The sequence below is a fragment of the Melopsittacus undulatus genome, chromosome 4 (genome assembly GCF_012275295.1).
Source record: "Melopsittacus undulatus isolate bMelUnd1 chromosome 4, bMelUnd1.mat.Z, whole genome shotgun sequence".
Taxonomy (NCBI): Eukaryota; Metazoa; Chordata; class Aves; order Psittaciformes; family Psittaculidae; genus Melopsittacus; species Melopsittacus undulatus.
The window spans coordinates 8644413-8671069 of NC_047530.1; the positions used below are offsets into that span (position 1 = coordinate 8644413).

Here is a 26657-nt window from a genome sequence, read left to right on the forward strand (position 1 = left end):
TTCTCTTTTCTTTAGTTTTCAAATGATTCCATAAGTTACCAAACCTACACAGACCTCATCCTACCAATCAAACAAGAGAGCAACCAGTCCAGCTCCAAGTTCATTTACATGAAATTACATGATAGACGTAATCTCTGCACACAAGATTTACCATGGATGAAAAATGAAACTTCTTTCCCTAAGTATCACTTTCAGGCCCTGAAAATTTCAGCTTTGGTTAGATACTTTTTGGCCTGCCACTAATTTAAAGAAATTTTCTGGCATCATATACACACATATATGTATATATGTATTCCAATATATAAAAACATTCACATTAATTTGTTGACATAGTCTGAAAATTTTGTGTTATCCATTTTTAAGCCACAGAGACCTTCAGTCTGAATCTGAATCTAAATTCCTGAGAATGAAAAGTGTAAAACTCGTCAAGAGAGATCACAGTAGCTGATCAAGGGAGGGGGGATTATTTTTACTTAAGGTACTCTTCTGGTTAAGACATACATGAGGGAAGACTTCTGCCTTCAAAAGACTTACTGAGAAACTTGATTAAAATGATTCCACATGCCTTTCATACATTTTTGAGAGATAAAAATCTTGTTCCTCCTACTCACTCACCTGAAGCAGTTGGGCAGTTTTGCTACCCAAAACTCATCAGTACAGGACTGGCCCATCTGTTCCCAATATATGCAATCCTGCTGCCTTCAGTTTTGTTGCAACAGAATTTCAAATCCAATCCCTGTCTCAAAATTCAGTAGCTCAAAACCTTTGTCTCTGTCCCTCCCTGTGCTCTGTGCATCTGAGCATCCAGCAGCATCTCTCTCTACCTTTGCAGGAACATTCTGAGGTCATCCTCACCTTTCCAGGTTTGTTCAGCACTTCAGACACTGTTTAAGCAGCTTTTCCTCTTCCCTAACCCGAATCAGACCACAGAAGTGAGGAATACCGCACCAACCTGTGTCAGCTAATTAGCCAGTAATTCCTTGGGCATAAATGCAGCCAGACACATAGCCCAGGAGATTTACAGGGAAATCTAAAGGCAATTTGAAACTGAACCAATTCTCAGAATATCAGGAAGTCAACTTATGTCACCTGTTAATTAAAGAGACAACTTCATCTACAGTCAGCCTGGGTGATGTTTGCGTCCTAAGAGAGACTATAAAGTTTCACAGCTAATTGCTTACAGGATCATTCCATTACCTTTAGCAGAGCTTGTGTGACAGGTCACAAATGGGTGTTTGTAAAACGAAAAATTATTGTTGACCTACCTGAATTTTAGAACATAATAGAACAATTATGCCAATGCTGAATCACTGTGAAAAATCCATCTGACATGTCACTGAGCCTCAGCTTCTTTCTTAAAAAATAGTATCAGTAATACTGAGCATCTCTCCTTTGTTATTTTGGTTGATATTTGGTGAGCCACTTGAACAAACATCTCCTCCCCGTCCTTTTACACTGCATTTCACTGCCACATCAAAGGCAGGATTCAGAGGTATTGCTGCAATCTGAACATGATCAAATCTAAATAGAACAGAAGAAGAAGCCTTTTCTTCCTCAGACAAGAAACTAAATGAACCCATTGTGGAGCAAACTCACAAGTCAATAATCACTGAGCTTGGCCAGCCCAGGGAAAGTGTTAGCCCCATTCAGTATTAGAGCCTTGGAGCCAGGTGACAACTCCAACATCACACTTGAACATCTTGGCTTTCCTTCAAGTTAGAATATCAAGCTGCTAATCTGGAAGCTTTGGGCAAACTAAAACGTTTCAGTGGCTTGCTCAACAGGCCCAGAGTTCTTAAAATGGACTCCCCTTCCTCAGCTCACTCTAAGCCATCCTAATTTTCTGGATCTGCTGCCAAAGACACACATCATCACCACACCTTGGGCAAGTAAAGCTGAAAGCCCAGTGACAAGTGTTGCAACCACCAAGAAACAGTCAGTGGAATACATGAGGCATGAAGTGCTCTACCTCTATCTCATCTTCCTGGACCTGTTTGTTAAAATGAATCTTGAAAAAAATCCTGAAAATACTTAAAAGATACTTAACAAAAATATTTCATCACATTTTTAAAACCCCATTTCATTGCATCAAAAAAAGCATCTCTGGCAGGTTGAGGGATGTGATTCTCCACCTCTACTCCATCCTCATGAGACCCCACTTGCAATCCTGCATTCAGCTCTGGGTCCTCCAGTACAAGAGAGATGTGGACGTGTTGGAGTGAGTCCAAAGGGAGCCACAAAGACATCAGAAGGCTGCAGCACCTCTGCTACGAAGACAGGCTGTGTTGGGGATGTTCAGTCGGAGAAGGGAAGGTTCCAGGGAGACGTTATTGTAGCCTTCAAGTACCTTAAGGGAGTTTGTAAGAAAGATGAGGACAGACCTTTTAATCACAGTCTGTAGCAATAGGGCAGGGGATAATGTTTTAAACTAAAAGAGGTTAGATTCAGATTAGACACTAGAAAGAAGTTCTTTACTGTGAGGTTGGTGAGGCCCTAGCACAGGGTGCCCAGAGAAGTTGTGAATGCCCCATCCCTGGCAGTGTTCAACGCCAGGTTAGACAGGGCTTTGAGCGACATGATCTAGTGGAAGGTGTCCCTGCCCATGGCAGGGGTTGGAACTGGAAGAGTTTTAAGCTCTCTTCCAACAGAAACTGTTCTATAATTATTCTTTAAAAATAAGTTATGAACACATCTAAGCTGTCACAATGACATCTTCCTGTTCCTCTTTGCTCACAGAATACTATTGCTGTCTTATGGGTGAGACATAACACCAGATTGACCTAATCAAGGACAAGAAAAGGTGGAAAACTGGCTTCCTGGTTAAGAGGGCAGAGAAAATGAAAGGTTTGCCAGAGAATAAAAAAAACTCGTTGGACTTCACCACCTTAGATCTGTGAAAAGGAGATGCAAAGTTTACTGTCAATAGTTTACTCTCATGGAGGGAAAGTTTATTGATTTGATTCATATTGCAGGAAAGACTGATGGGATAGCTGCTAAGTAATGCAGGCCAGCATACAGATTGATGCACATCAGTGTCATAAATGAGATGACTGCAAAGGGGAACAGAAAAGACCAATAAAAACATGGACACAGAATAGTTAGGGTTGGAAAGGACCTTAAGATCATCTAGTTCCAGCCCCCTGCCACGTGCTGCACCCTGTGTTACTGAATAAATACCTTAAAGTTTGCAAAGAACAGTATTTGGATTTGTAAACCTCTTGCTATTATCCCAGTCACCTGAACTCTTAAAAGCAGAGTTTCATCCCATTTTCCATCTTCTGCTGTTGAAGTGGAGCTTTCCTTTCATTCTTCCTCAAAACTCATCGGCAAAGCTTATGGAGGCTTTTGTTCCTTCAATATTTGATTTCTCAGTATCAGAAGCAAGAAGCATTTTTCCTCAGATCATAGAATCATAGAATAGTTAGGGTTGGAAAAGACCTTAAGATCATCCAGTTCCAAGCCCCCTGCCATGGGCAGGGACACCTCACACTAAACCATATCACCCAAGGCTTCATCCAACCTGGTCTTGAACACTACCAGGAATGGAGCATTCACCACCTCCCTGGGCAACCCATTCCAGTGCCTCACCACCCTTACAGTAAAGAACTTCTTCCTTATATCCAGTCTAAACCTCAGATCATCTCATTAGCTCAACTGAGTCCATAGAACTTACTAAAAAAAAAAAACCCATACTTCAATGATTGCATCTAGAAGATTCTTATTTTTAATAAGATTACACGTGGGTACTTAGTATTTAGTATTACACACTATGTATATTGATATATACAAGATAAAATAAGATTTAAGAATGACAGTTAAATATATTGTCTTAAATAAGCATTTATCTAAAATAAGTATGAAACATCTCATGAACACTTTCCTCTCTCTTTTAAATAGTAGTAGGAATAACACTGACCACCATAAGATTGCAGAAGTCAAAGGAGTATCACAAGCAATCAAAAACACCTGTGAGCCAGCAGCAGATTTAAAAGGAAGACACATTTATGGCCGCAGTCTGTTAAAACTGTTTTCATCAAACCCACTGGGTGTAGGTTTTGACCTTAACTGCTACCCTCAGCTTCAAAATCTACTTGGTAAGCAATAGAGAGAAGTTCAGCAGCAATGGATGCAGTCAGATGATTCTTGTCGGGCAGTTGGCAGAAAAATCAGGCTGTTGCATGATCACTCCAGAGCAGTCCCTCAGAAACATAGAGTCGTTGCAATGACAGCCAAGCAGGTAAATCCACTGAAGGTTAGGCTTCTGCCTAACAGATGGATACTGAGAAAGCAGAAAACATCATGTGCAGTTCCATTCGTCAGTTCTCAGCCTTCCTTTCCTGGAATCAGGTTTACTCCTTAGTGTCACATGCAGGGATCCGTGCACAAGGCAAGGCTTTGCTTGATCTTTGCTTTGTGCTCTGGTTCATAGGCCACATACCTCCAAGATTTGCATCCAAATCCGGTACAAATTGTTGTGAGGTTGAAACCTCATTCTTATATGGCTGTGTATCCAAATAGGACCCTATAGCTCTACAACTGCCTGTCCATTCCCTAAAACAGTCAAGAATTTTTTTAAAGTAATCATGACTTACCAATGACTTGGCAGAACCAACATCAGTCCTTTACACACACAGTACTAAGTAAAATACATAATAATTCCTTTTAGCAAGTGAACATGGATGGTCATTCTGCATGGATTTATATCTCCTGAATATTTTATTAGTCTGTTACCAAAATATTTGTGTCTATCTCTTTCTACCAAAATATTTGTATATATCTCTTTCTGATGAAATTGGTCAAAATCTACTTTAAGAGAGTTTAGATGACTGAGGAGATGAACAGGTTTTTAAACACTTCTTTCGTTCCACTGCAGTTCGCAAAGCCTGAAGAATTAAATGTTTATTATTCAGGATATTGTAGCTGCACAGGTTCAGCAACTTGTTGAAATTCTCTTCACTGTATGTCAGCAGACCAGTGCCATAGGGAGCAATACAGTTGGACACATCTACTTTTCCTTCCTCCATCTCTGAGGGAGTGCGCTCCACATCTGAAGCAAGAACACAGCAAAGTTCAACACAGCAGTGTCACTAAGAAAGACTCTTACCAGGCAATGCAAAATACACAGTAACAGCCTCAAGAAACAGAATTGTCTCAGGAAACTATTCAGTATTTAATTACTGCATATACTGCTGCAGTCATGAAATCCACTGCTTCACAGCTTGATTACACAGCTGATCCAGAACTGACTGGCAGTACAACTTTTCCATGCAAAATGTTTTCCTCTCTAAATTGAAATTTCCATCAGACTATTTCACTATTGCAGATTTGGGATTTTGTATTTTTAACTTTTCCATTGAGTAGTGATATGACAGCTCCTTATCTACCAACTGGTTCTCCCTCTCAGGAAGCTGACATTTTAAGCACATACAGCAGGACAAATAAGATGAGGAATTACATGACTGCTTTTCCAATAAACTAGTACATGGATTTCTGTTCAGTTTTTGATTAAAGTTTCCTGGATCATACTAAATTAGCAACAAGGAAATTTGAGTTGATGCATGCAAAACGTATCTGTAAACTGAAACTGAATTTGCCAAGTAGCTTTTCTAGTGAAACAAACAAATCACCATTTATTTTATTGCTAAACCAAAGAAAATAATCTGGTAACTTCAAAAAATGACAGATATTAAAGCAGTTTGCTACCCTGGCAAATCCTTTGCATCATTGGCTCTTTCCACCACTTTCTAGTATCAATTTATTTTCACATAATAAAAGGAGAGGATTCTAGCTTTGTTAACAAAGTAAACATAGCATCTCCTTACAAGACTCTTAAGTAACAGTGTTAGCTACCAGTGGGTGTAACTTGGTAGCTGTCTCTGCCCTTTATCATCAAGGGAATGGAAACTGTTCCAGATGCCAGATGAGGAGGTTTGCCTCAAGCTACAGGTATTCATGCTTTTAATTTTGGAACTCTTCATTTCAATCCCTGATTAATTGTCCTGTTGTGATGGATTAGTAGTCCATGACAACAGGAGTGGGAGTGTAATAACTTAGCCAAGTAAGAAATTTACCAGCCTCTTGGAAGAGCAACAAATTCAATGGAAAAAATGAATGTGACAACCTAAAAAAACCAGTTGATTAATGCTGTTAACTTACTCGGTGCCTTGTATTTTTGGAATGTATCACACACCAGTGGGAAATAGACCAAGAGTGGTGCCTCTAAGCTGTCCTCAAACACATAGCACTCCTTCAGGTGTTCCCGGTCTTCCTGGCTGAGCTCTGTGCTGGGGAATGGGATCCCATGCTCTAAACAGTACTCTGAGAATAGGTCCAGTGGCTGGTTCAACAGAGGAGAGTTGCAACACAAAGAGAGACTGAAATAAGGCTACTAAACCCCATAACTGTTATATTTCTGCATTAGGCAATCATCTGTGATTGATTTATATGGTTACATATAGAACTAACTATGCTCTGGAACAAACATACACTCTTGATTTTAATATATCCTCAGGAATAGAAATTTGTTTGATTTGCTAACACCAGACATTTTTAAAGATTACTGTTTTCTGAAATTCGTATGACATTCATTTTAGTAATTTAGTAGAGAATTTGGGTCAGGAAATTTTGATCACACATGGTATCTGAGATCACAGGCTCTTGAGTGTTTGCATCCACTGCTTCTAACAATCAGTGTCTTCATGTGCTCCTACAAATAAATTACATTATTTCATCATCTATGGCCCTCAGTGTTTCTTCATAAACACACACACAAAAAAAAAATACCCCAAAACCTGACTGAAACTTACGGGAACACCAAGAATCAAACATAAAAGAAAAATTCAAACTTTTCATTCAAAACCAGCAGAATTATGTATTAGCTAATTACATTTTTAAAGTTATTTAATTATTGAGGAGCTTAGTGGCACAATGACAAATCTGCATAGATACTCAGAATAGGTATTTTTTTACTTGTCTGCGTCCATGGGTGAGTCCCAGAAAGCTACTGAAAATAGTCCTGATAAAGACAGACATGATGCTTACAGTCTTGAATAGTACCACTGATATGATCATTTAATTTAATAAAAACCAGACCATTTTCTGGAAAGAAGAAAAGAAAAAAGGCAAACAAAAAAACAAAAGGGAGAGAATTGAGAACTGAAAAATTGTAAATTCAGGTGTTGGAGTGATTGAGGTAAAGGTTCACTACTACAAAACATCACCAGAGTCTGTGATCCTCCGCTGTAATTTAAGTGCAAAATGACATCCACTTTCCTCTCTGGCCTCAGAATGGGTGGGCAGCTGGTGTTGATGAAGAAAGCTGTATCTACCAGCTTGAGGTAGTCATCCCTTTCGTTCAGCTGGTTGGGAGAAGAATCCAGCACTGTGTCTGAAAGTCAAAATCTTGTATTATCAATTAATTACTGCAAGACTAAGTCCATTTTTTTCCTCCAAAATCAGCATAACAACGAAAGAATGAACAGACAGCCCGACACAAAGCAATCACAGCTAAATATTTTTCTTCACACAATTTTAGCATCTATAGCTCAACTCTGAGAACATTGAGAGGAAACAGGTCTGAGACTTGGTTCCATCCAGGGTGCTATATTTAAGCTGCTTTTTCAACTGATGTAAATTTGTGGCTATTTAGCTTCAGCAGAAGCTGAAAGTCATTCTTTTGCAGCTTTCCCTAGGAAGAACAATATACAAGCAAGCCTGCTGTGGCTTTTCCAAGACAGAAACGAGCCCAGCACTATATCATCTGGGGCTCAGCAAAACCAATTCTACAGACATATTAATGAAATAATATTAATCAAAATTTGCCTTTACACTAAAACTCATCAAATATTTATCCTCAGCTAGTATTAGCACTCAATTCACCTTCAAAGATGCATCTTGAAAAATTTACTATTACCTTTCCACATGCAAAATCTCTCATTCTCTAAATACTTGTTATGTAGCTGCAAGCCCTTGAGGAAATTACGGTAAGTGGAAACCACTGGCCGACCAGTCATCATTTCTCGAAGTGTACTGGAAAGGTAACCTTTGGGAACAGATAAGCACGTTGCCTGTTCATGAGGCTTCTTGGGCAGAGAAGGGTCTTCCTCTGTAGGAAGAATGAGAAGAGGGTACATATTTGCATTTGTTTAGTATGTTTCTCTGATACTAATAACAAGAAAGAAAGAGGAGCTGGGCAGTCAAACCACCACAGTCCCACGTGTGATGAAGTGCATGCATCAACATACAGACTGTTCAGGGCAGAGATGGGTTTCAGTGTCACAGCATCACCTTGTTGTTTCCCTGTCTGGCCTTTCCTGCCCCAAAGGACTCTTGGTAACCCTCTCATGACTAACAAAACTCCCCAGGGATGTTGCACAGAGCAGTGCAATGTTTTTTCCTGTTTTCCATCACAACTGTTTCTTTCCTGTTTTTCCTTCATTCCTAAAGGTTTGGTGTTTGCTATGCCAGAAATAGGACACAAAACCAAACCCTTTACCAAATGTCAGAGTTTAAATTTCGGAGAGGCATGAAGACAGTGCAGATGCAAGTGAAAAGTAATCCAAATAACCAACCAATGTCATACTCAGTATCTCTGGTCCATCTATGCCAGAAGTCCTCTGAATGACCTGAGAGGTAGATGGCATCCATAAAATTGTGGGAATATATATTGCTCCATGTGCCTTGAAAGTTAAGAAAAAGAAAGAAAAAAGTCATATTTAACACTGCTTTGAGGTTTTAGAGCACAGCCATGACAACCTACTTGAATTCAGTCTCTGTGGCTGTTTAAATTAGCATTGTTTTAGCTATTAATTTTGCTAGCACTATCAAACGCCATGTCATTACACAGAGCATCTGGCTTATAGCTAGGCCATTTTAGAGACCTGGCTGTTTATAAAAGTCGCTGTGATTTAAAATGTTTTTAAAGATCAGTTCCAATGTGTGTGTTCTGTTTTGGCCTAACTTAAGTTCAGGTTATTGTGTCTGTCCCAATAATTTGTTTCATCTTTTGTCACTTTTGGTGCATTCATACAAGATTTAAATCACACCAGATACATTATCTTGTGTACTAGTATTGCTGCTTGCAGACCAGCAGTTATGAGATGCCAGCTCTGTGTAGCCTACTATGTGGTTATAAAGGTGATGTTTCTCCCAGGTAGTAAATCACCTTCCAAGAAGCAGATGCGGGACTCGGGGATCTTCTTCATCAGGTGACCCATATAGAACTCGCTGCCAAAATCCTCTGAACGAACAAAGGCCCCATATTTTAGGAAACCCACCTCGTAAGGTGTGAACTCCACCCACTCTGCAAATAAGGCATCGAGAAGGACTCATTATAGCCACTGAACACATGTAAAAATAACAGCATAGAGAATAAAAAGCTGCAGCAACAAGGCCTGTAGCTTCTGTGTGTTGGTGATGGACAGTTCAAACCACTATATATCACGTGTTAGACTGGTGAATGCAAAAGCTAAAGTCACCTCTTCCACTAACACTGTGAAAATCCATTCAGCCTGGGGGCTCAGGTCCATTTCTGTAATAGGAGCAAAACTTGGCCCTGAGTCAACCAGTTCCTAAGGTCTTGCACAAGATGGTTTTTATTGAGTCAGCAGTGACATAAGCTACCATTCTTAGACTCCCATAATCACCAGCTTGTGAAGCTAAAACAGCACTGACTAAAACCCACCCAAACCTTGGCTGAACACAGCGGGACTGCAGAATGCACATAGAAGGAGATCGTCAGGTTCAGTTTCAGCACCACCTGCTTTGTTTGGGGCAGAAAATGCTGTGGAAATGGCTAGTGAACAGCAACACTGCTCAGTGCACAGAGTGCTGCCCCTCCTCAGATCCTTCTCTGGCTGCTTAAAGCTGCCTCCCACTCTCACCCCTTTCACATCTTTTTTCATCTCTTCCTTGCCCTCCTCCCCCAGGTCCTCACATCTCTCTTGAACACTGCTGCTGTTGCAGGAACACCAGCAGCTGAAAGAGGGTGTGAGGTGGGGACAAGAGAGAAAGAGCAACAGTGGTGGCTCTCAAGGCTCCCAGCAAATGGCATCTCTGCCCCTCACAGGTATCTCTGTACCACAGTATCAGCATATATGTCCTTCACTCGAGTCAGAACCCAGACATGAAGACAGGGGAAAAGAAATTATTTAAAAGATATATTAGACTGGACTTACAGTAAGAGGAAACTCCTCTGATTTATAGAAGTGTGTATAATAATCATTACCTTTAAAATCCAAAGTGCTATAGTCATCCTTGACATTGAGGGACAGGTATATGGGCAGTGGATTCTGTCCCTGATTTACTGCCAGCTGCTGATCAGAGAGTTTCTGAGTACTTCCCTGTTTATAAAGAACAGAAGTTGTTGTAAAAAATCATATGACATATGGATGCTATCTAAGCATGGACTACCAATGAAATGTCTCCTAAATCCCAGCAGATTTTGTTCTGTGTACTTCAGCTGTTTGACCACACAAATGTGTTCATGTATTATCTGTCATCAACCTTTATCACTGATGCTTCCTGAAATTTTGGAATAGGTGACAGAGTGAAAATGTGAGAAAGATGTCTGATTTGCTTTAAGGAAAGATAAAGCTATTTAGCTACCTTGGAGGTGCTGCAGATAAGTCAACCAGAGCCCATTTCTTTCAATGAAACTTTTTTTTGCTGGTATGGCTATATTTTGTTATGCCTGAACTTAGCTCTGTCAGAGCCACCTCTCCTCTGTATGTTAATAGAGTGCTCACTTGATCTGAAATTAGAGATGGAAAATCAGTTTCATTAACACCTTGACTTTTTACATGCTCTTTTACCCCAGATGCTTACATTTTAGGCTTACTGTGTTATTTTTCTTCTAAAAAGCCAAAGAAAGACCCCTCAGAAATTTTGAGAGCTTTTCCTATTACTGAATACAGAACTTTAAACATGAAAAGGTAGAAATCCTCTGGAATCATAGAATCATAGAATAATTAGGGTTGGAAAGGACCATAAGATCATCCAGTTCCAAAACCCCTGCCATAGGCAGGGACACCTCACACTAAACCATATCACCCAAGGCTTCATCCAACCTGGCCTTGAACACTGCCAGGAATGGAGCATTCACAACCTCCCTGGGCAACCCATTCCAGTGCCTCACCACCCTTACAGTAAAGAATTTCTTCCTTACATCCAATCTAAACCTCTGCTGTTTAAGTTTCAACCCATTACCCCTTGTAATACCTGATGATGTAGCATACAATCAATGAAGAGTCCCCATAAATCTGTAAAGGATAGTTTGTGACCCTCTTGCTTTCTTTCACAAAGCTCCTGTTCATAGTATTTCATATGATCCAGTGAGAAACAGTGCATCTTGCTCTTGATCACATGTTCCTTGATATCACCAATTGGCCCTCTGATATCCTTCTGTGACCAATTTGCATCTTCATACAACTTTGCCATGGTCCTGGTAAAAAGAAGCATACTGTGATTCGTCATGGGGTACCTGACAATTCATGGGCTTATAACACACAAAGGTGTTTTGTTTCACAACGTACAAAATGAAATCATCCTAGCTTGTTTCTTCTCAGAGTCAAGAGTAATAAAGCAACACCCAAAACTTAACACAAACTTTCACTAGAATTACTCTTTGATTGCCTAGGTTCAAGCTGCAGCTTCTGTCTGAGGCCAGTCCCTCAGCTCTCCCAGACATTGTGTGAAATGTTAAGCAGGATTTTGGCAGCAATCATTGCCCTAGAGAATTGCAGGAGTTCCCCTTCCTTGGCCATGCAACAGGCAGGTCATTTCAGACTTTTGGCACACATAGGGCCAGTCTTCTTGAGATTTCAGCTCCCAGTTTGGGCAGATTCTGGCCATCTCTTGTCATCCCCATCCTCCTTTTGTTCTAGTTCTGTCTCACATATCTTTTTAGAGCACTCTCCAGAGGCAAAATGCTTTAAAGCCCTAGAACCCTGTGAGTTGTGAAAGGTGATCAACATGTGCATGACAATGTTTCTCAGGGTTTTTCTTTTAAATTCTCCTTTTCAGAGCTGTGTAAGACTTGTGCCAGACAAATACAAGATTCCTGAAGTGTTATATGCAACTAGATAACCCAAGGCTTACACAAAGAGAAGAAAATCGGCATTTCTCTACTTTCATTTCCTCATTACTCTCAAGCGTGCTTGGGGATTGGGTTTGTGCCCTTTCAGAGATTCAAATCCCTGTGATTTCAGCTGCCTTGCTTCTCTTGCACATGTGCAGCATCTTCTCTGACTCATGATGAACGTCTGATTTGCCTTCACTAGCAATCAAAAGGTTTATTCCTCCCCCAGGAAGTGACACTGTTACTTTCATTCCCAAGAAAAAGCCAGTTTTTTGATCTACCAGTTCCTATTCAGTCCATTGTTGATAGCCATAAATAACCACTTTTCGTTTAAAGTGGAACACTAAGACACCTCTACTCCCCATCTTAGCACAGGAGACTTTTCTGCCAGGTAACTAGGAAATGAGAAATGGAGATCAAATATTAACCATGTTTCCCACACATTCTTTGCATCAGGCCCAAAGTTTAGGACAGAAACAAGTCCAGCCCCAGAAGTCATAATGTATGACATGGCAGAAAGGCACATATCCAAGTCACAGGACAGCTGTGGATTGGTGTGTCACCTACACTGAACTGCAGGGAGATACAGGTAAACCATCCTGGCTTGAGTTCTTCTAGTTTTTGTTCACTCGTACCCTTATAGAAATAAAGTAGTTCTCACTCAGTTTGCTTCTTGTAGCTAGAAGAAATAAGAGCTACAGCACTGAGTGGTGCCATGAATCTTATGGAAGTCCCAACATGACGCTGAGTAAAATTCATCTGCAAGGCAATACACTTCACCATGTTATCACTCTGCTAATACAAACAGCAGCACAAGCCTCACTCTTCTTACCACGTGGTGGCAGATAAACCACTGATGTATGAGACACAGTCCAAAACACCTAAGTCCTGGAGAGCCAGAAGACTGCCAAACATAGCCGTCATGGACCGCACTCCCCCTGCTGTGGTCATGACTGCAACCACCGGCACCTGGTCAATGCACAATGTCACAGAGTCATTCATCAACAGATGAAATAGAGCAGTGATGGGCATGCAGAAAAAGTAGTATCAGCTCCCTGATTCAGATAGGTTTGGATTCAGTTCACCCTCTTCACAATAGCCCTTAAGTGTGTTTGAGTTGTGCAGACTTTGGTGGGACACAGCATATGCTGAAAGCATCTTTCTGGTCAGCAACGCCTTGGTAAAACAGAAGCCGTAAGCATGGCTTTTGTATGGCACAATCTATTTTCAGATTTGTAGAGTCTCTTCTGATGTTTTTCATTTCTCCTCATGTTTTTCCCCCAAAACACATTCTAAGATCCTGAGTATAACAGAGGAGCAGAGGAAAACCAAAACCAAACCCACTCCTACCAGTGTGCTAAGGGAGAGCTGCAGCTTTCCCCTGTAAGCTTCTCTGCTGTGCAACAGCAGGGAAAGAGCGAGGAGCCAAACTAAAGAGAAATGGTCTCAGTCCAAGCAATAATATTTCACCAAGCCTGTTTATACATACAATAACCTCAACGAGGGTTAGGGTTAGGGTTAGGGTGCTCCTGAGTGAGGACAGAAGTTGTCTGAGGATAAAGGAGCTGTAACTGACCTCCTGACAGTAGTTGTGGAAGTACATCACATTTAATTCATTCAAAGTGGGACTGTAAGCTCCCAAGATGCTGCCCCCACATACCTCATCTTCCTGCAGGTCTTCATCTAGATGAAGAACGTTTTTCAGAGCAGCAGCGACCACCTTCTTTCTTTTACAGATGAAATCCTGCTCCTCTGCACATAGATCAAACCCCAACCGCAAATCCAAATTCTTGCAACTAGATCAGAAGAACAGGACAAGACACGTTACCTGTAAGCCATTTTTAGAGCTACTGTTTAAGAAATCAAGCAAAACCAGCAACAATAAACCAGTTTAAAGAAAGTCTACTTCCACATACATAAGTGTTCTCCTTCGCAAATGAAAGTGGGTATATAGATATCACAGGACTTGTATTTCTTCCTTTGTGTGGAGATTTTAGACCAGAATCATGTCCTCAGCTATTTCACATTTGGGTTTCAGCCAAAAGGTAACTTTTTCCCTTCTGTGACTTATAATTAATGTTCAGTACAAACCTCTGATTTACCATGTCTGCCATGAGTGCTTGCAATGTAGGAAACGAGTCACTAGAGGGTAATATTGCCCCTCAGAAAATCACTGCATATCAATCAAAAACTGCCCTCTCATCTCATTCAAAAATTACCTGCAGAGGACCGGTGAATGTATAACAGTGTTAGAAACATGTAAGAAATGTGTTACACATAAACGTGTATGCATTATAGATAAAGGTTACGAGACAGAATGATACTTAAACATCAAAATTGGGAAGCATCAACACTAAGAAAAGCATTGTGACTGATTATATCCCATGACTACCCACCACTTATACTATGCTGAACTCTCACCAATGAATTTTAAAATATGTATCATTTAATTAACCCTTTCCCATACTTTAGTCTTTAACTAATTACAATCTTAATTCCTTGTTTCCAAGTGAGCTAGTTTAAGCTGTGACTTCCTTTCATCTAAGGATGATACCATGAAAGGATAGGAGGTGGCCTAAGTAATCATTTGAAAGAAATGAAAGGCTTACCTCTCTTCTTCCTTCACAGACACCTCGTAAGATTCATTCTGAGAATAAAGAATGAAAACACCATAAATTTTAAATAACATTGAAAGTTTGCAAAAGCAAGTTTTACAGTATTAGTATTTATACCAATATATAGTCTAACAGTAAGTCTTCAGTCTCTTCTCATTCTCTCTCTTCTGCATACAATCATCACTTGGATCCTGCTTTTAAACTATCTGTAAAGCAATCGGCAGTTCTGAACATGCTACTTTTTCCCTGAATTACACTTTCAAGTACATGCAGAGCTGTACACAGAGCTGTGTACAACTCAGATAGTACTTTTGTAATAACAAAATAAATAACAGACCAGGTATCACACAGTTATAACTTACACCCATTTAAATAGTTCAAAATGCTGTTGAAGTTTACTCACTTTCATCACTGTCACTTTCTTTCCCAAGTCCAGAGAATGGAGAGGCACAGCGAGGGAATGATTTGCACCAATTTCCTTCCCAGCTGAGCCACACTGAATTAAAGTTGGGGAAAAGAACCGTTATAAAGAGAAAATTGCTTACAACCCATAGGTATAATTCTAACAGAGAAGGTCTAATTTACCATGCTTCTCCCAAAAGTTACTTTAGCTGTTATTACCGTCCACAAGCAAAACATACACCACAGAAATAATGCTCCTTTGGCAGCTTCATGTGCAGCCTGGGTTGGCTGTGCTTCATGTAGTGGAACATGGTGGTCTCACTGGTTCCCCATCTGCAGCGAGGACCAATGGAAACATCCTGGGTTTCTTCATAGGATCCTTTCATCGTAAAAGTGAAATCTCTCCCTAAAAACAAGCAGCAAGCAGCAGAGAAATGTTAATTTCATCTAGCCCTGAAAAATGTCAAATAAAAATGTCCCAAGCAAAGTTTCAGCCTTTGTGCAGTCAACATTGATTTGGGCCACAAAGTTTTTCCTCTTTCATAATCAGTGTGAACAAGGGCCAGAATAAGCAGCGAAAGGCCAGTGCAGCATTGCAATTTCTCCCCTGACAAGCAACAGACAGCATGTGTTAGTGGATGCTACTAGCAGCATTTATATCCCTGAATTCCCACTCCTCACAGTTGTGTCTCCCCTCTTCTATTTTTTGTTTGCATCACAATATTTCAGTTCCACCACAATGCAGTAATGTTTCTGAATCTCTCAGACACCTCCAGTTTCCCTTAAGCTATACAGTCACACCATCTCCAGAAGATTCTTACTGTTAGCAAGTAAGTAATATGGGAAACACCTCAATCCCCAAGCATCCCAGAGACTGAAACAGGTCAAAGATTTGTCTAGATTCAGCTGCATCTCCCATAGCACAAAAAGTAGTGACAAGCAATTGAAATCAATAACCTCACTTGTGTAAGGGCTTTTAATTTTCATTTCATTCACATGTACTCCCAAGCAGGAAACTTCACGAGACTAGAAGAGATAAGTAATAAAATCACTGATCACAGAAACAGTTCAGGTCTAAAGGCATAGTTCTTCCAACTACATCCGTCAGTTCTGCCTTACCATAAGAACATAAGAATAAATAAAACTATTACCACTAGTACGCCATTAGTGATGATGTTTTCAGATACACCTGGACTGAAAAGCAGAAAGGAAAAGGTTTATTTAAGAGTGGGCATATGAGCAATGATGTCTTCAAAACAAGTAGTTCCCTAAGCTCAAGTTTTCTAGATGCCTTCTAACAACTTGTCTTTCAGGTCCATCTTGTGGTCTCTGCTGGGTCACAGTCCCATAGCTCCTAGGGACACTGCTCTCCCTTATCTCCCCCATTCAGCATCATCTTTCCTTAGGCTGAATTACAAAATAAACACTCATCCTCAGCTATAAATAGTAAGTGAAGTGAAACTATTGCTCAAGAAGGGATTTCACCAGATTCAGGAGATAAAAGCAACTGTGGGAAAGATGCCGAGATGGGATGTCTGAGCACAGGTACATGGAGCCAATTCTCTAATGCTGCATTACTACTCCCTCTAAAACATAGTCTTCTGACCACAAATTCTGTAACACTTAGGCTTTACTCACATGTTATGCAGTAGAAATTCCACTTCCAGTTCTTCCTGACTCTGAAAATAAGATTTTTCGTTTAAGGAAAACGAATGAACAAACTTTTCCTTTGCTAGAGCTCTGATGGTTTTGTACAAACCTCCCTTGCAAGGTTTTGTTATTTCCACATCATCTTACCGTACATAACTGGATGGAGTTTTCTTTGGCCACACTTTAATTTCGTGTCTCTTCACCACTCTACTGTTTACAGACTGACCCCCCAAGGAAAAGAGAAGATTACCATGGAATAGGGGGTGGAAAATCTCATTATTCATTTATTAGTGGGATGAAACACAGTCAGTCAATGCTGCGGAAGGGAGGTATAACAGGTGAATTATGTATGAGAACATACTTGAGGATAAATGGACGTATGTGGTGAGTATGTCTGGATTGAAACAGAAGAATCTGTAGAGTGACTAAACAAATACAAAAAGGTGGGAGAAGAGTCCAGCTTGGAAAATTAAAATTGCCAGAGTGAAGGGAAGAAGAGAGAAGAGGGAAGACTGAAGCTGTGAAGGGGAATGAGGAAAAGAGCTCACGGGGCCAAATCAAGGTGAAAAGGGGGAAGTGTAAGAGCAGTGAACAGCAACAGAAGAGTAACACATCAACAACATAAGAGCAGCTGAGTATCTGTATTACTTTACTGCAGCCATTAGCGGGATCAGCCTGTACGGGAGACAGCCAATCCAGGACATACCACACAAACATATATCAAAGGTATTCTTTATCACCCACAGGGAGGAAAACACTAAGTGGTGGAAGATACAAATCTCTGACAACTGATGGTAAATAATCTTCATTCATACTCATACAAACTAAATTTCACTGCCAAACATCCCCTCTGTCTGGCTGCGCAGCATATTTAAGTGTTGTGAAGAGACTGTGAAAACTGTGCCAAGTCTGATAATGCAGCTGCCAAGGTAAAATCATCACTACACTAGAGGTGAAAAGGGAGTATTTTTGTATTGAGTAGTTCATGTCAGTGAATGGGACATCCCAGGTGGCTTTGTGGAGAGCTGGATCTCTGGCATGTAACCCAGCAGTGGGTGGTTCCATTTGCTTATTTCTCCCAAAGTCTGCATTTCATGAGAATTAGGGCAATTGCAACAGTTTGTAATAGAAGGATAAGGGATGGATTTTAGAAAGCAGTCACCTTACAGAGATGCAAGACAAAATTTATCAAGCAACAGGTTGTGACCAGTTTGTCCTATCCAAACTCACTGACAGTCTATTCCAACTGTGTCCAAAGAACAGAATAAACAATGTTCATGAGATCCTGGCTCCTAACATCTAATTGTGCCTGCCTTATGTTCCCATTCTTTCTATGCTGTTGTACACACACAAACTATATTTCCATTAAGTCCCTTTCATATTTTTGTGGGTGAAAAACCTGGAGCATCACAATAGAAAGACTTGCTGGGTGACACAGTGAGCAAGAGGAGTCAACCCTGATGCTCTGACATTACCCATCCAGCCGCCTCAACCTTTCTTTTGAGATACCTTGGCAGAATAAAGAAGTCATTTGGGCAGAGGTGGTAATTACAATTACACCAATTATTAAGGTTGCCCTGCATAGTCCATTATTAAGCCACTAAAAAAAAAAAAGGCAAGCCTACATGGTTTTAAAAATCCATGTACAGACCATAATATGTGATGCCTCATGGGCACCTGAGCAGAAGTCATGATCTGAGTAAGGACAGCTTGACCAAGGCATTCCTGAGACCTAGCTCACCTTGTCTTATCTTTCCAGCTTCCACCTTGCCAAACCAATGGGTTAAGCCAACTCTGCACAAGCCTCAGAGCAAACTCATAGCTTGAATCACACCTCAGATGATCTCAAAAGTCACATGAGCCTTTTTCTAAGGAAGGTCAAGCCCAGCTGGGGCAGGTACATTGCGATCCTTAGCAAGATTAAGCTTTCTGGAAGAATAGTTAATAAACACTTTCCAAAGAAACAGTAATATAAAAAACAGGGAAAAGTGTTTCCTTGACAACCTACCTGACACAGTGGTCTGGAAATGAACAGAGCACACACAGTTCCTGAGAACTGTAAATTCAAGCCCTTGCAGAAGCTTGAAGAAGCCTTTAAGTCTTGTTACTACACAGTCTCCAAGCAGAGAAGGTGTTCTATTTGCAGAAAGTAATCTTAGGACGTATTTTGCTGTCTTAAAAGATGGGTGTGATTTCTCCACCCCCCCTCTCAACAACTTCACCCACCAAACATTTCATAAGAAACCCTTTTTTCCCCTTTTTAATACAAGCAAACACAATATCCTTTGAGATCTATGGAGCAAATAAAACTACTAGGTCACACCATCTGATCCAGAAGAATAAAATATCAGGGAGATACTGATTTACCAAGTCATATGCATTCTGTGCTGGCTCAGGCCCCCTAAAGGAAACCTTTAACCCTACAGTAAGATCATGAACAAAATTGCTGCGAATTTAAAAACAAAAAGCCAAATAAATTGTTGGATATCAGAAAGAGGGAAAAAAATTAGATTTTCATGAGAATATGTAATCATTTACCAAGCATATTGTCTGAAAGCACAGGACAAAAGCCCTGGTGAAGCAGAGAGGAGCTACACCTAGGGATCTACTGGCCATAGGGTCAGGGCAGCAGCATGGAAAGGAGGCCAGGTTTTCTCCCATCCCTGCTCTGTCAGTCTCTTACAACAGCATTGAGACCTCTGACCATTAGCTGCTTCACTTTTGGATCTTGATCTCTCTGTTTTAATCAAAAGACATTGATTCTATGTCTAACTTCTTTGTGCAGGTCTAGAACAGATGGACTTGATTTCTTTTATGTAACTGCTTCATTATAGCACCTAAATTATGTATCTGTAGTCAGTGGTGGAAGATAAGATTTAAATGGACTTTGGTTTCTCTCACTCTATGATCTTAGAGTAATTTTAGCTATGCTTCTTATTGGATATATGAATTAGGGTTAAATTAAGACTTGAAGATAAGCTACATTACTAGCTACAGGATGTGAATCCAGAAGGAAATAGATAAAGTGTCTGTCCACATCTTCTCCTCAGTAACTTGATTTTTTCAGCCCTCCTGGCTGATGCATTCTCTCTGGTTACATCTGTAGTTGCTCCTGTGTGTGTGTTGTACCAAAACTTTTCTTCAGCTGCTGGAGAAAAATTATTACACAGAAAAGTTCTCTTGAAGTTTATGTATCTCAGATTCTTTTCTTCATCACATCCAAGGGTCTTTTCTAAATGCTTCTCTACCATCCTGCACAATTTAGCTTTTCTTGCAGTGCATTAAATTTCTGAGCAGCTACTGCTTGTGTCTTTTAGAGAAGGCGAGCTCTTCACCACAAAGAATACAACTATTTTCACATCTAAAACCTGCAGCATGGGTCTTTTTTAATATGGACTATAACAAAAGGCAACATTTGACTCATTTTCTCACGAACACCTACAATTTTTGAAACATGTAGTTTTGAGCCCAGTAAATATGATTTACTAGAGAATGGTGATACATTTTTTGAAAACTCAAAAGAAAAAAAAGATAAAAGCCATTTTGCATCTAATTGCAATAACAACAGACAGGTGACTGTTTCTGATCTCTACTCATCCTGAGCTTTGTGTTTTAATAACGTCCTTTTAACAAAGTCTTTGTGTGTGAGAACAACTCTAATGTTTAATATAGGTAGTAACTTGGGATGAATTCCTATGAAGAGTATTATTTTATCTACCCACTTAATTTCACTGATCTTTTTGTTTCTCACCTCTGGATCCAACTCAAAATTCAGGTGGACTTTTTCTCCAGGTTGGACTTTAGCTACATCGAAACGAACAGTCAAAAGCTGGTCATCGGGTGTTAAAGCATCCTCATCACAGACTGACAGCTCCAGGATGTTCTGAGAAGAGAGATAGAGGAGGATGTAAATGACACATTCCGGGCCTACTGAACCCAAAAGGAAGGTCTAGCAAGAGTCAGCATGCAGCCCTCGCATGGCTCAATGCAGGCAGGCTCCTGTGACAGCGTAGAGTTCACAGCCCCTTGGCTCAGACTACCAAATATGATGATTTACCTGTTCTAGGTTAGTCCCTGACTTTGCAATGAACAAGAGCTCAAAAGAAAGGCAGCGTAAATGACATTCATGCTGGTGATATGCACTGGACAGAGCAAAGATTACACATGCTCTTTGTTCATCAGACCCTTTGTGAATTCATTATTAGTATGTTGAGAAATTCTGGCAGATCAGCAAGAAGCCATAATAGAGGGGAAATTCTCAGCCCTTTGAAATGAAAGATAAAGCACATTAGCAAACTCTTCTAACAAGATTTAAATTGTAGTGACTCCCCTTGCAATTCCTAAGGGCTTACATTACCCCTAGCAGCATGAGAAGATGCAGCACTATCAAACCAGAGGAAGCTGACCCCATGTCTAGAGCCTGTTTCAATCTCACTCTGACTGCCGGTCTATTTCTACTAACTCTACAAACATTTTAGCAGGTTTTTTTCCAGCTACTCTGGGACAAAAAGAAGCACTCAACCTTATTCCAAATGATCCATAATCTCCGAGTTTACAGTCATTCAAAGCAGGGGATAGGTATGGTTTCCTTCTAAGCTTGTAAATCAGATGTACAGTTTGATTTCTTCTATCTTATTAGGCTTTTGAATATATGCCTGTTTAATGCTGGAATAGTTAGTATTTAAATATATTTTTAATTTTGGAAAAACACAGCATTAAGTTATGGTACCTCTTACAATTTACAACCAGCATCACTGTTACTGTATAAAGCAAGTAACTACAGGCTAATGGCAAAGTAGAGCAAAAGTGCCTTCACAGTGCATAGAAAATAGACCTAATCCTCTAAAGAGTTTATAAAATATCCTATTCGATTCATGGGGTTCTATGTTCAGAAGATGAGAGAGTCCAGACAGGGCAACTGAGAATCCATACCAAGCCTTGCACATTTACTTGCTGATGGGAAACTGTGTCTCATGCTGTCTCAGATGCCTTCTGTATCTTTCTGGTACCATGCTATTCCTCAGTATAATTGAGTTCAAGCCTCTGTGTGAGCCTCAAGGCTCTCTTAAAAACCCTGCATGCAGCAAATGAAAGTGCCCTTTAGAAAGTGTCTGCTCATTATCACAAGTGCAGGTCCTACCTTTACTTCACTCTGTATCATGAAGAAGAAAGTTTCATTCCAGACAGGGTTTCTGCTGTTGCATATAGTTCTTGTCCGGGCTTCCTGGCATGAAGCTGTTGGCAGCCACAGCTTGACATAGCAGTCAGTCTGGCTCACTGTGTTAACAAAAAGATGCACAATATGTACAGCACTACTTACTTATCATTTCTTTTGCCCAGTCAGAGGGAAAAAGATTAACGTCTGAGGAGTCCTGAATATTTCATTAGACCCATAGGAAAACATTCTGGGTTTAGAGTTATTTAACTTTTATATCTACATTTTTATTCATTCCAAACAAAAGCCAATTTTGAACCACTAATTGTATGTAATAAAAAAAGCCAAAATATTTAATTTCACCAGTATTGATATGAAACATTCCAGCTCTTCAGATATTTACTTCTATTTTGATGTATTTGCCAGGCTCCAGAAAAATTCACATACAACTTCACTTCCTGAAGCTTCACTTTTTTAATCACTGAACAATTTAGTTCTGAAGATTTTGTGACTTAGTTGTGGTGCACAGGTCATCCACAGTGATATAGCAATGAAGAGACAAACACAGCAGCATGCAACAAAGCTACTGATTTCTCCTGAGGTGCACCTTTCAGATGGGAAATGGGCACACTCTGGGTAAAGGGGGACTACAGAGTTAAGGGAAAGGGAATTATCATGGAGCAGCTGTGAAGGAAGGATCACTTCCTTTCTGACATAGAATTTCTGTTCTATTTAATTTCTAGTGTTACATGTTTTCTAAATTATTCTAATCGAGTCTAAATGAAAATGAAAACAGATACAACTTCTTCAGCCAAAAAACCTGAGACATTACTATCATCCAACCAACAGGTGTACAAGAACATCAGATTATGGTGACAGTGATTTTCTTGCTAACCTAGAAACATGCCATGAGTGATACTTACACACATCTGCTTTGCGGAGGTTTCTCATGCCTATAATTTTTACAGTAAGCCAGCACAACCGAGGCACTTCTGGCTGCAGAACAGAAAAATACCTTCATTATTAGCAAATCATTCATATAACTAACAAAGCCTATCTTATAGCATAGCAGAGGCCATTCTCTTATTAATGCAGTGAATATGTTCCATTCATTATTTGAGACAATTTCTGGGGATAAATGCTCCTGGACAAACTCAACACAAAAAGGAAGCCTTACAGAGGGTGGAAGCAAGGACAGGCAGCCTAGGAGGAATACAGAGAAATTGTCCAAGCAGCCAGGGCTCAGGTTAGGAAAGCTAAAGCTCTCACAGAATCTGGCAGGGATGCCAAGGGCAACTAGAAAAGCTTCTTTAGGTATGTCGGTGTACCTGTAGGTGCACAAGTCCATGGGACCCAATGAGATGTATTTGCAGTTCCTAAGGGAAGTGGGGGATGAAGTTGCTAAGTCACCGTCCATCATATTTGGGAAATGGTGGCAGTCTGGTGAATTCCTGCTGACTGGAAAAGGGAAAAACCCAACTACCATTTTTAAAAAGGAAACAAAGGAAGACCTGGGGAACTACAGGCCAGTCAGTCACACCTCAGTGCCCAGCAAGATCATGGAGCAGATCCTCCTGTGAAAACCATGCTTAAGGCACATGGGAAATAAGGAGATGTTTAGTGCCAGCAAGCATGGCTTCACTAAGGGCAAATTGTGCCTGACAAATTTGGTAGCCTTCTACAACAGGGGTAGAGTGTTGGTGGGTAAGGGAACAGCTACTGACATCATCTACCTGGACTTACGCAAAGTATTTGACACCGTCCCACATGACAAACTGGAGAGGCATGGATGTGATCAATGGACCACTGGGTGGGTAGGGAAATGGCTATCCCTAATGGCGGATACCAGTGACAAGTGGTGTTTTATCATGGGTTGGCAATGGGAGCAGCACTGTTTAACATCCGTCAGTGACATGGACAGTGGGATGGAGTGCACCCTCAGCAAGTTTGCCGATGACACCAGAGTGTGTGGTGCAGTTGACACACTGGAGGGAAGGGATGCAATCCAGCAGGATCCAGACAGGCTGGAGAGAGGTGGGCCTGTGTGAACCTCATAAAGTTCAATAAGGGCAAGGGCAAGTTCCTTCATCTGGGTAGGAGCAATGCCAAGCACAGCTACTGGCTAGGCAGAAACTGGATTGAGAGCGGCCCTAAGAAAATGACTTGGGGGTGTTGGTTGATGAGAAGCTGAACATGAACTGGCTTCAGTGTGCGCTCACAGCTCAGAAAGCAACCGTATCCTGGGCTGCATCACAAGAAGCATGACCAACAGGTTGAAGGAGATGATTGCTGCAGAACAGGGCAGATACCCTGCATTTTATAGTGCCCCAGTCAAGATACCACTGTTACTGGCCAGTCTGGCTGTGGGATATGTAATGCCATAACATCCTGCACTATACCAAAACACATGACCCTTAGAAATAACTAAGACAGGGAGATAATGGTTCATGAAGTGAACATCCCATTGTGGGACTCCAGAGCTTTTCAGTCACACCAGCAGGAGGAAAGCTGAAATCAGAGACTTGGGGTAAGCATTCTTCCATTTCACACGTAGGTCCTGCCACCTACAATGCTGCTTTAGCATTTCATTGTAAATTTGACATGATATAGGCAGAACAAGATGGGTTTGGTTCTGGGGGTTTTATGTGTTTTTTTTGTTTGGTTTTTGGTTTCTTGTTTTGCCTTTTTGGGGGGTGGAGGAGTGGGGGGAGTGAATGGAATGGGGGAGCTCTGTGTGATGCTGAATAAACATAACCTGTCATCCATAGATAGGGTCTACATGAATCACAAGGAAATCACGTTACCACAACATACAGAACTGGTAGATGTACATAAAGCAAGAGCTGGAGGAAAACCAGAATTGAAGACAGCATAAATCACAAAATCTCAAAAATATGTCATAAAATGAAAAGTTACAAACAAAAATCAAATTAAACATTTGGTAGGATGAGAGTGAAATTGCTGGTGTGTTAGATTATGCAACACAAAAGAGCAATAATAAAAGTTATAATTGCATATGAATGCACGTACACAAAATCAGGTTCAGAATGCCCTGGCTTATGCAGGAGTTTTGCATAATAGATTGAAATATGTTCACATGGAAAAACCTAGGCTGACCTGATTGATTTACCAAGGAGAAGCACTGAAGTATAACAATAAATTCACATTCCATAATGTAGGGCTCTGTAAGGGAATAGCTTGAAGGCTCCACAACCCTCTTCAGTTTTTTGTTTTCTCCTTCCACTCCCCATCACACCTACACACAACCCTATACTTGGTTACAGGAAAAACAAGACAATCTTGATGAACACCAGAAGGAAAATACTGCATACAGAAGCAGTAGTTCCATTAATTTAAATGAAAGGAGCAATTAAATCTCCACAGCACCATGATTTCTGAAAAACTTTGTCCTTAGGACCTCCTTGTGTACCTCTAATTTTGATACACCAGTGTCCTGACAGGAGCAGATGAATCATCTCAAAGGCAGTACTTCACCAGACTAGATGCTATTTACAGCCCACTGGAAAAATTCTCAACCCAGGTTTTCTCCTAGAAAGCACCATTTGACCAAAACCGACAGGTTTGAAAGAAACCCATCAACCTCAGCAGGGTTTCTGGTGATAGAAAGACAGGAGTAGATGGTTCAAAGTGCTGAGAGCTCAATCGTTCATCCCAAATACAGAAGGTCAAATTTTCATCTTCAGCTTTAGTCCCATCTGTATCTCCCATCCAGGAGTTTAGAGAAAACTTATTCATGAGATGGCTAAAGTACTAAGAAAACATGCAGGCATAAACCCAATTATTCTTCCTTCCAACACCTTTTACCAGTTCAGTTTCATAAAAATTAGTGTTCAGAATTATTTTAAGTGGCACAAACTGAACAATCCAAAAGGCAAAGGAAAAAATTTTGGAGACTGAGCCTTGAGTGTTATGAGGTACAACTACCATCACATAGCGATGTTGCAGTAAAGTTGAGATTAAAACCCAGCTCTCCCAGTTCCTTGCCTAGCATCTAAACCACAATTAAATCACCTTCCTCATCTTCCCAGCCCCTAAGTCACAGTGAATGTTTTCTGCTCTGAAATGCACACTCACAGAAGAAACAAATATTTCTTTAACTGTTAAAACATATCACCTCTCATAACAGTTGAGCTTAGGGAGAGATAGGAAAGGCTGGTGGAAGACTGCAGGTAGCACAGCAGTTGTTCATACCCCATAGCCCTCTCCCTGCAACCCAGAAGCTGCTCTCTGTACCGTACCTCATCTTCAGTGCTGTGTAGACTTTGATGGTTCCTCCTCTTGATTTCAGTCTTCCTGTGTGGGTTTGCTTGGATGAAGCAGTCCTGGGGACAAGGAGCCAAGAGAGACACCAGTGATGAAATACAGCAGTCAATAGCTCCTAATTTTCAGTTTATACTCAGATTTGCTATGGCAATAGTGAGGGACCATACTATTTCTCCTCCTCATGATGGAGTAAATGTCCATCTCACCAAGAACATCTATCAATCAGCTGCTCTTACTAACAATCTGTATACTGCAGACCCATTTGACATTTAAGGATCAAAATTCCCCAAACATTTGCTTTTTGGAGAATCTCAACCAAGGTAGTCAAACCAATCCTCCTGCCCCACTGCTGATTTCCTCTTACCAAAGGTGAATAAGCTGATGATCCCATTAGTAATCTCTTCTTCATAAAAGGCAATACTTATACTGGTCCAGTCGGTATGTCTTACAGCTGGCAGTTGCTCCTGGACTACCC

General features: G+C 40.6%; 1 protein-coding gene across 2 annotated transcripts; it reads right to left on the reverse strand.

Annotated features, from left to right (window-relative positions):
• Positions 1–3701: 3701 nt before the first annotated feature.
• LOC101876710 (cytosolic phospholipase A2 epsilon-like) lies at positions 3702–26657 on the reverse strand. 2 transcript variants are annotated; one of them, XM_031044509.2, is made up of 21 exons: positions 26547–26657; positions 26158–26241; positions 22822–22894; positions 21884–22020; positions 20495–20626; positions 16732–16772; positions 16245–16287; positions 16056–16119; positions 15333–15499; positions 15095–15187; positions 14686–14723; positions 13737–13872; positions 12909–13045; positions 11218–11440; positions 10226–10340; positions 9164–9301; positions 8571–8678; positions 7913–8104; positions 7221–7387; positions 6157–6337; positions 3702–5047 (listed from the first exon to the last, which is right to left on the reverse strand). In XM_031044509.2, the coding sequence occupies exons 1-21, from the start codon at positions 26589–26591 to the stop codon at positions 4809–4811; spliced, it is 2553 nt and encodes an 850-aa protein (XP_030900369.2). In that variant the 5' UTR covers positions 26592–26657; the 3' UTR covers positions 3702–4808. The 2 variants fall into 2 exon arrangements, with proteins under 2 accessions (XP_030900369.2, XP_030900370.2); XM_031044510.2 differs by lacking the exons at positions 16245–16287; positions 16732–16772.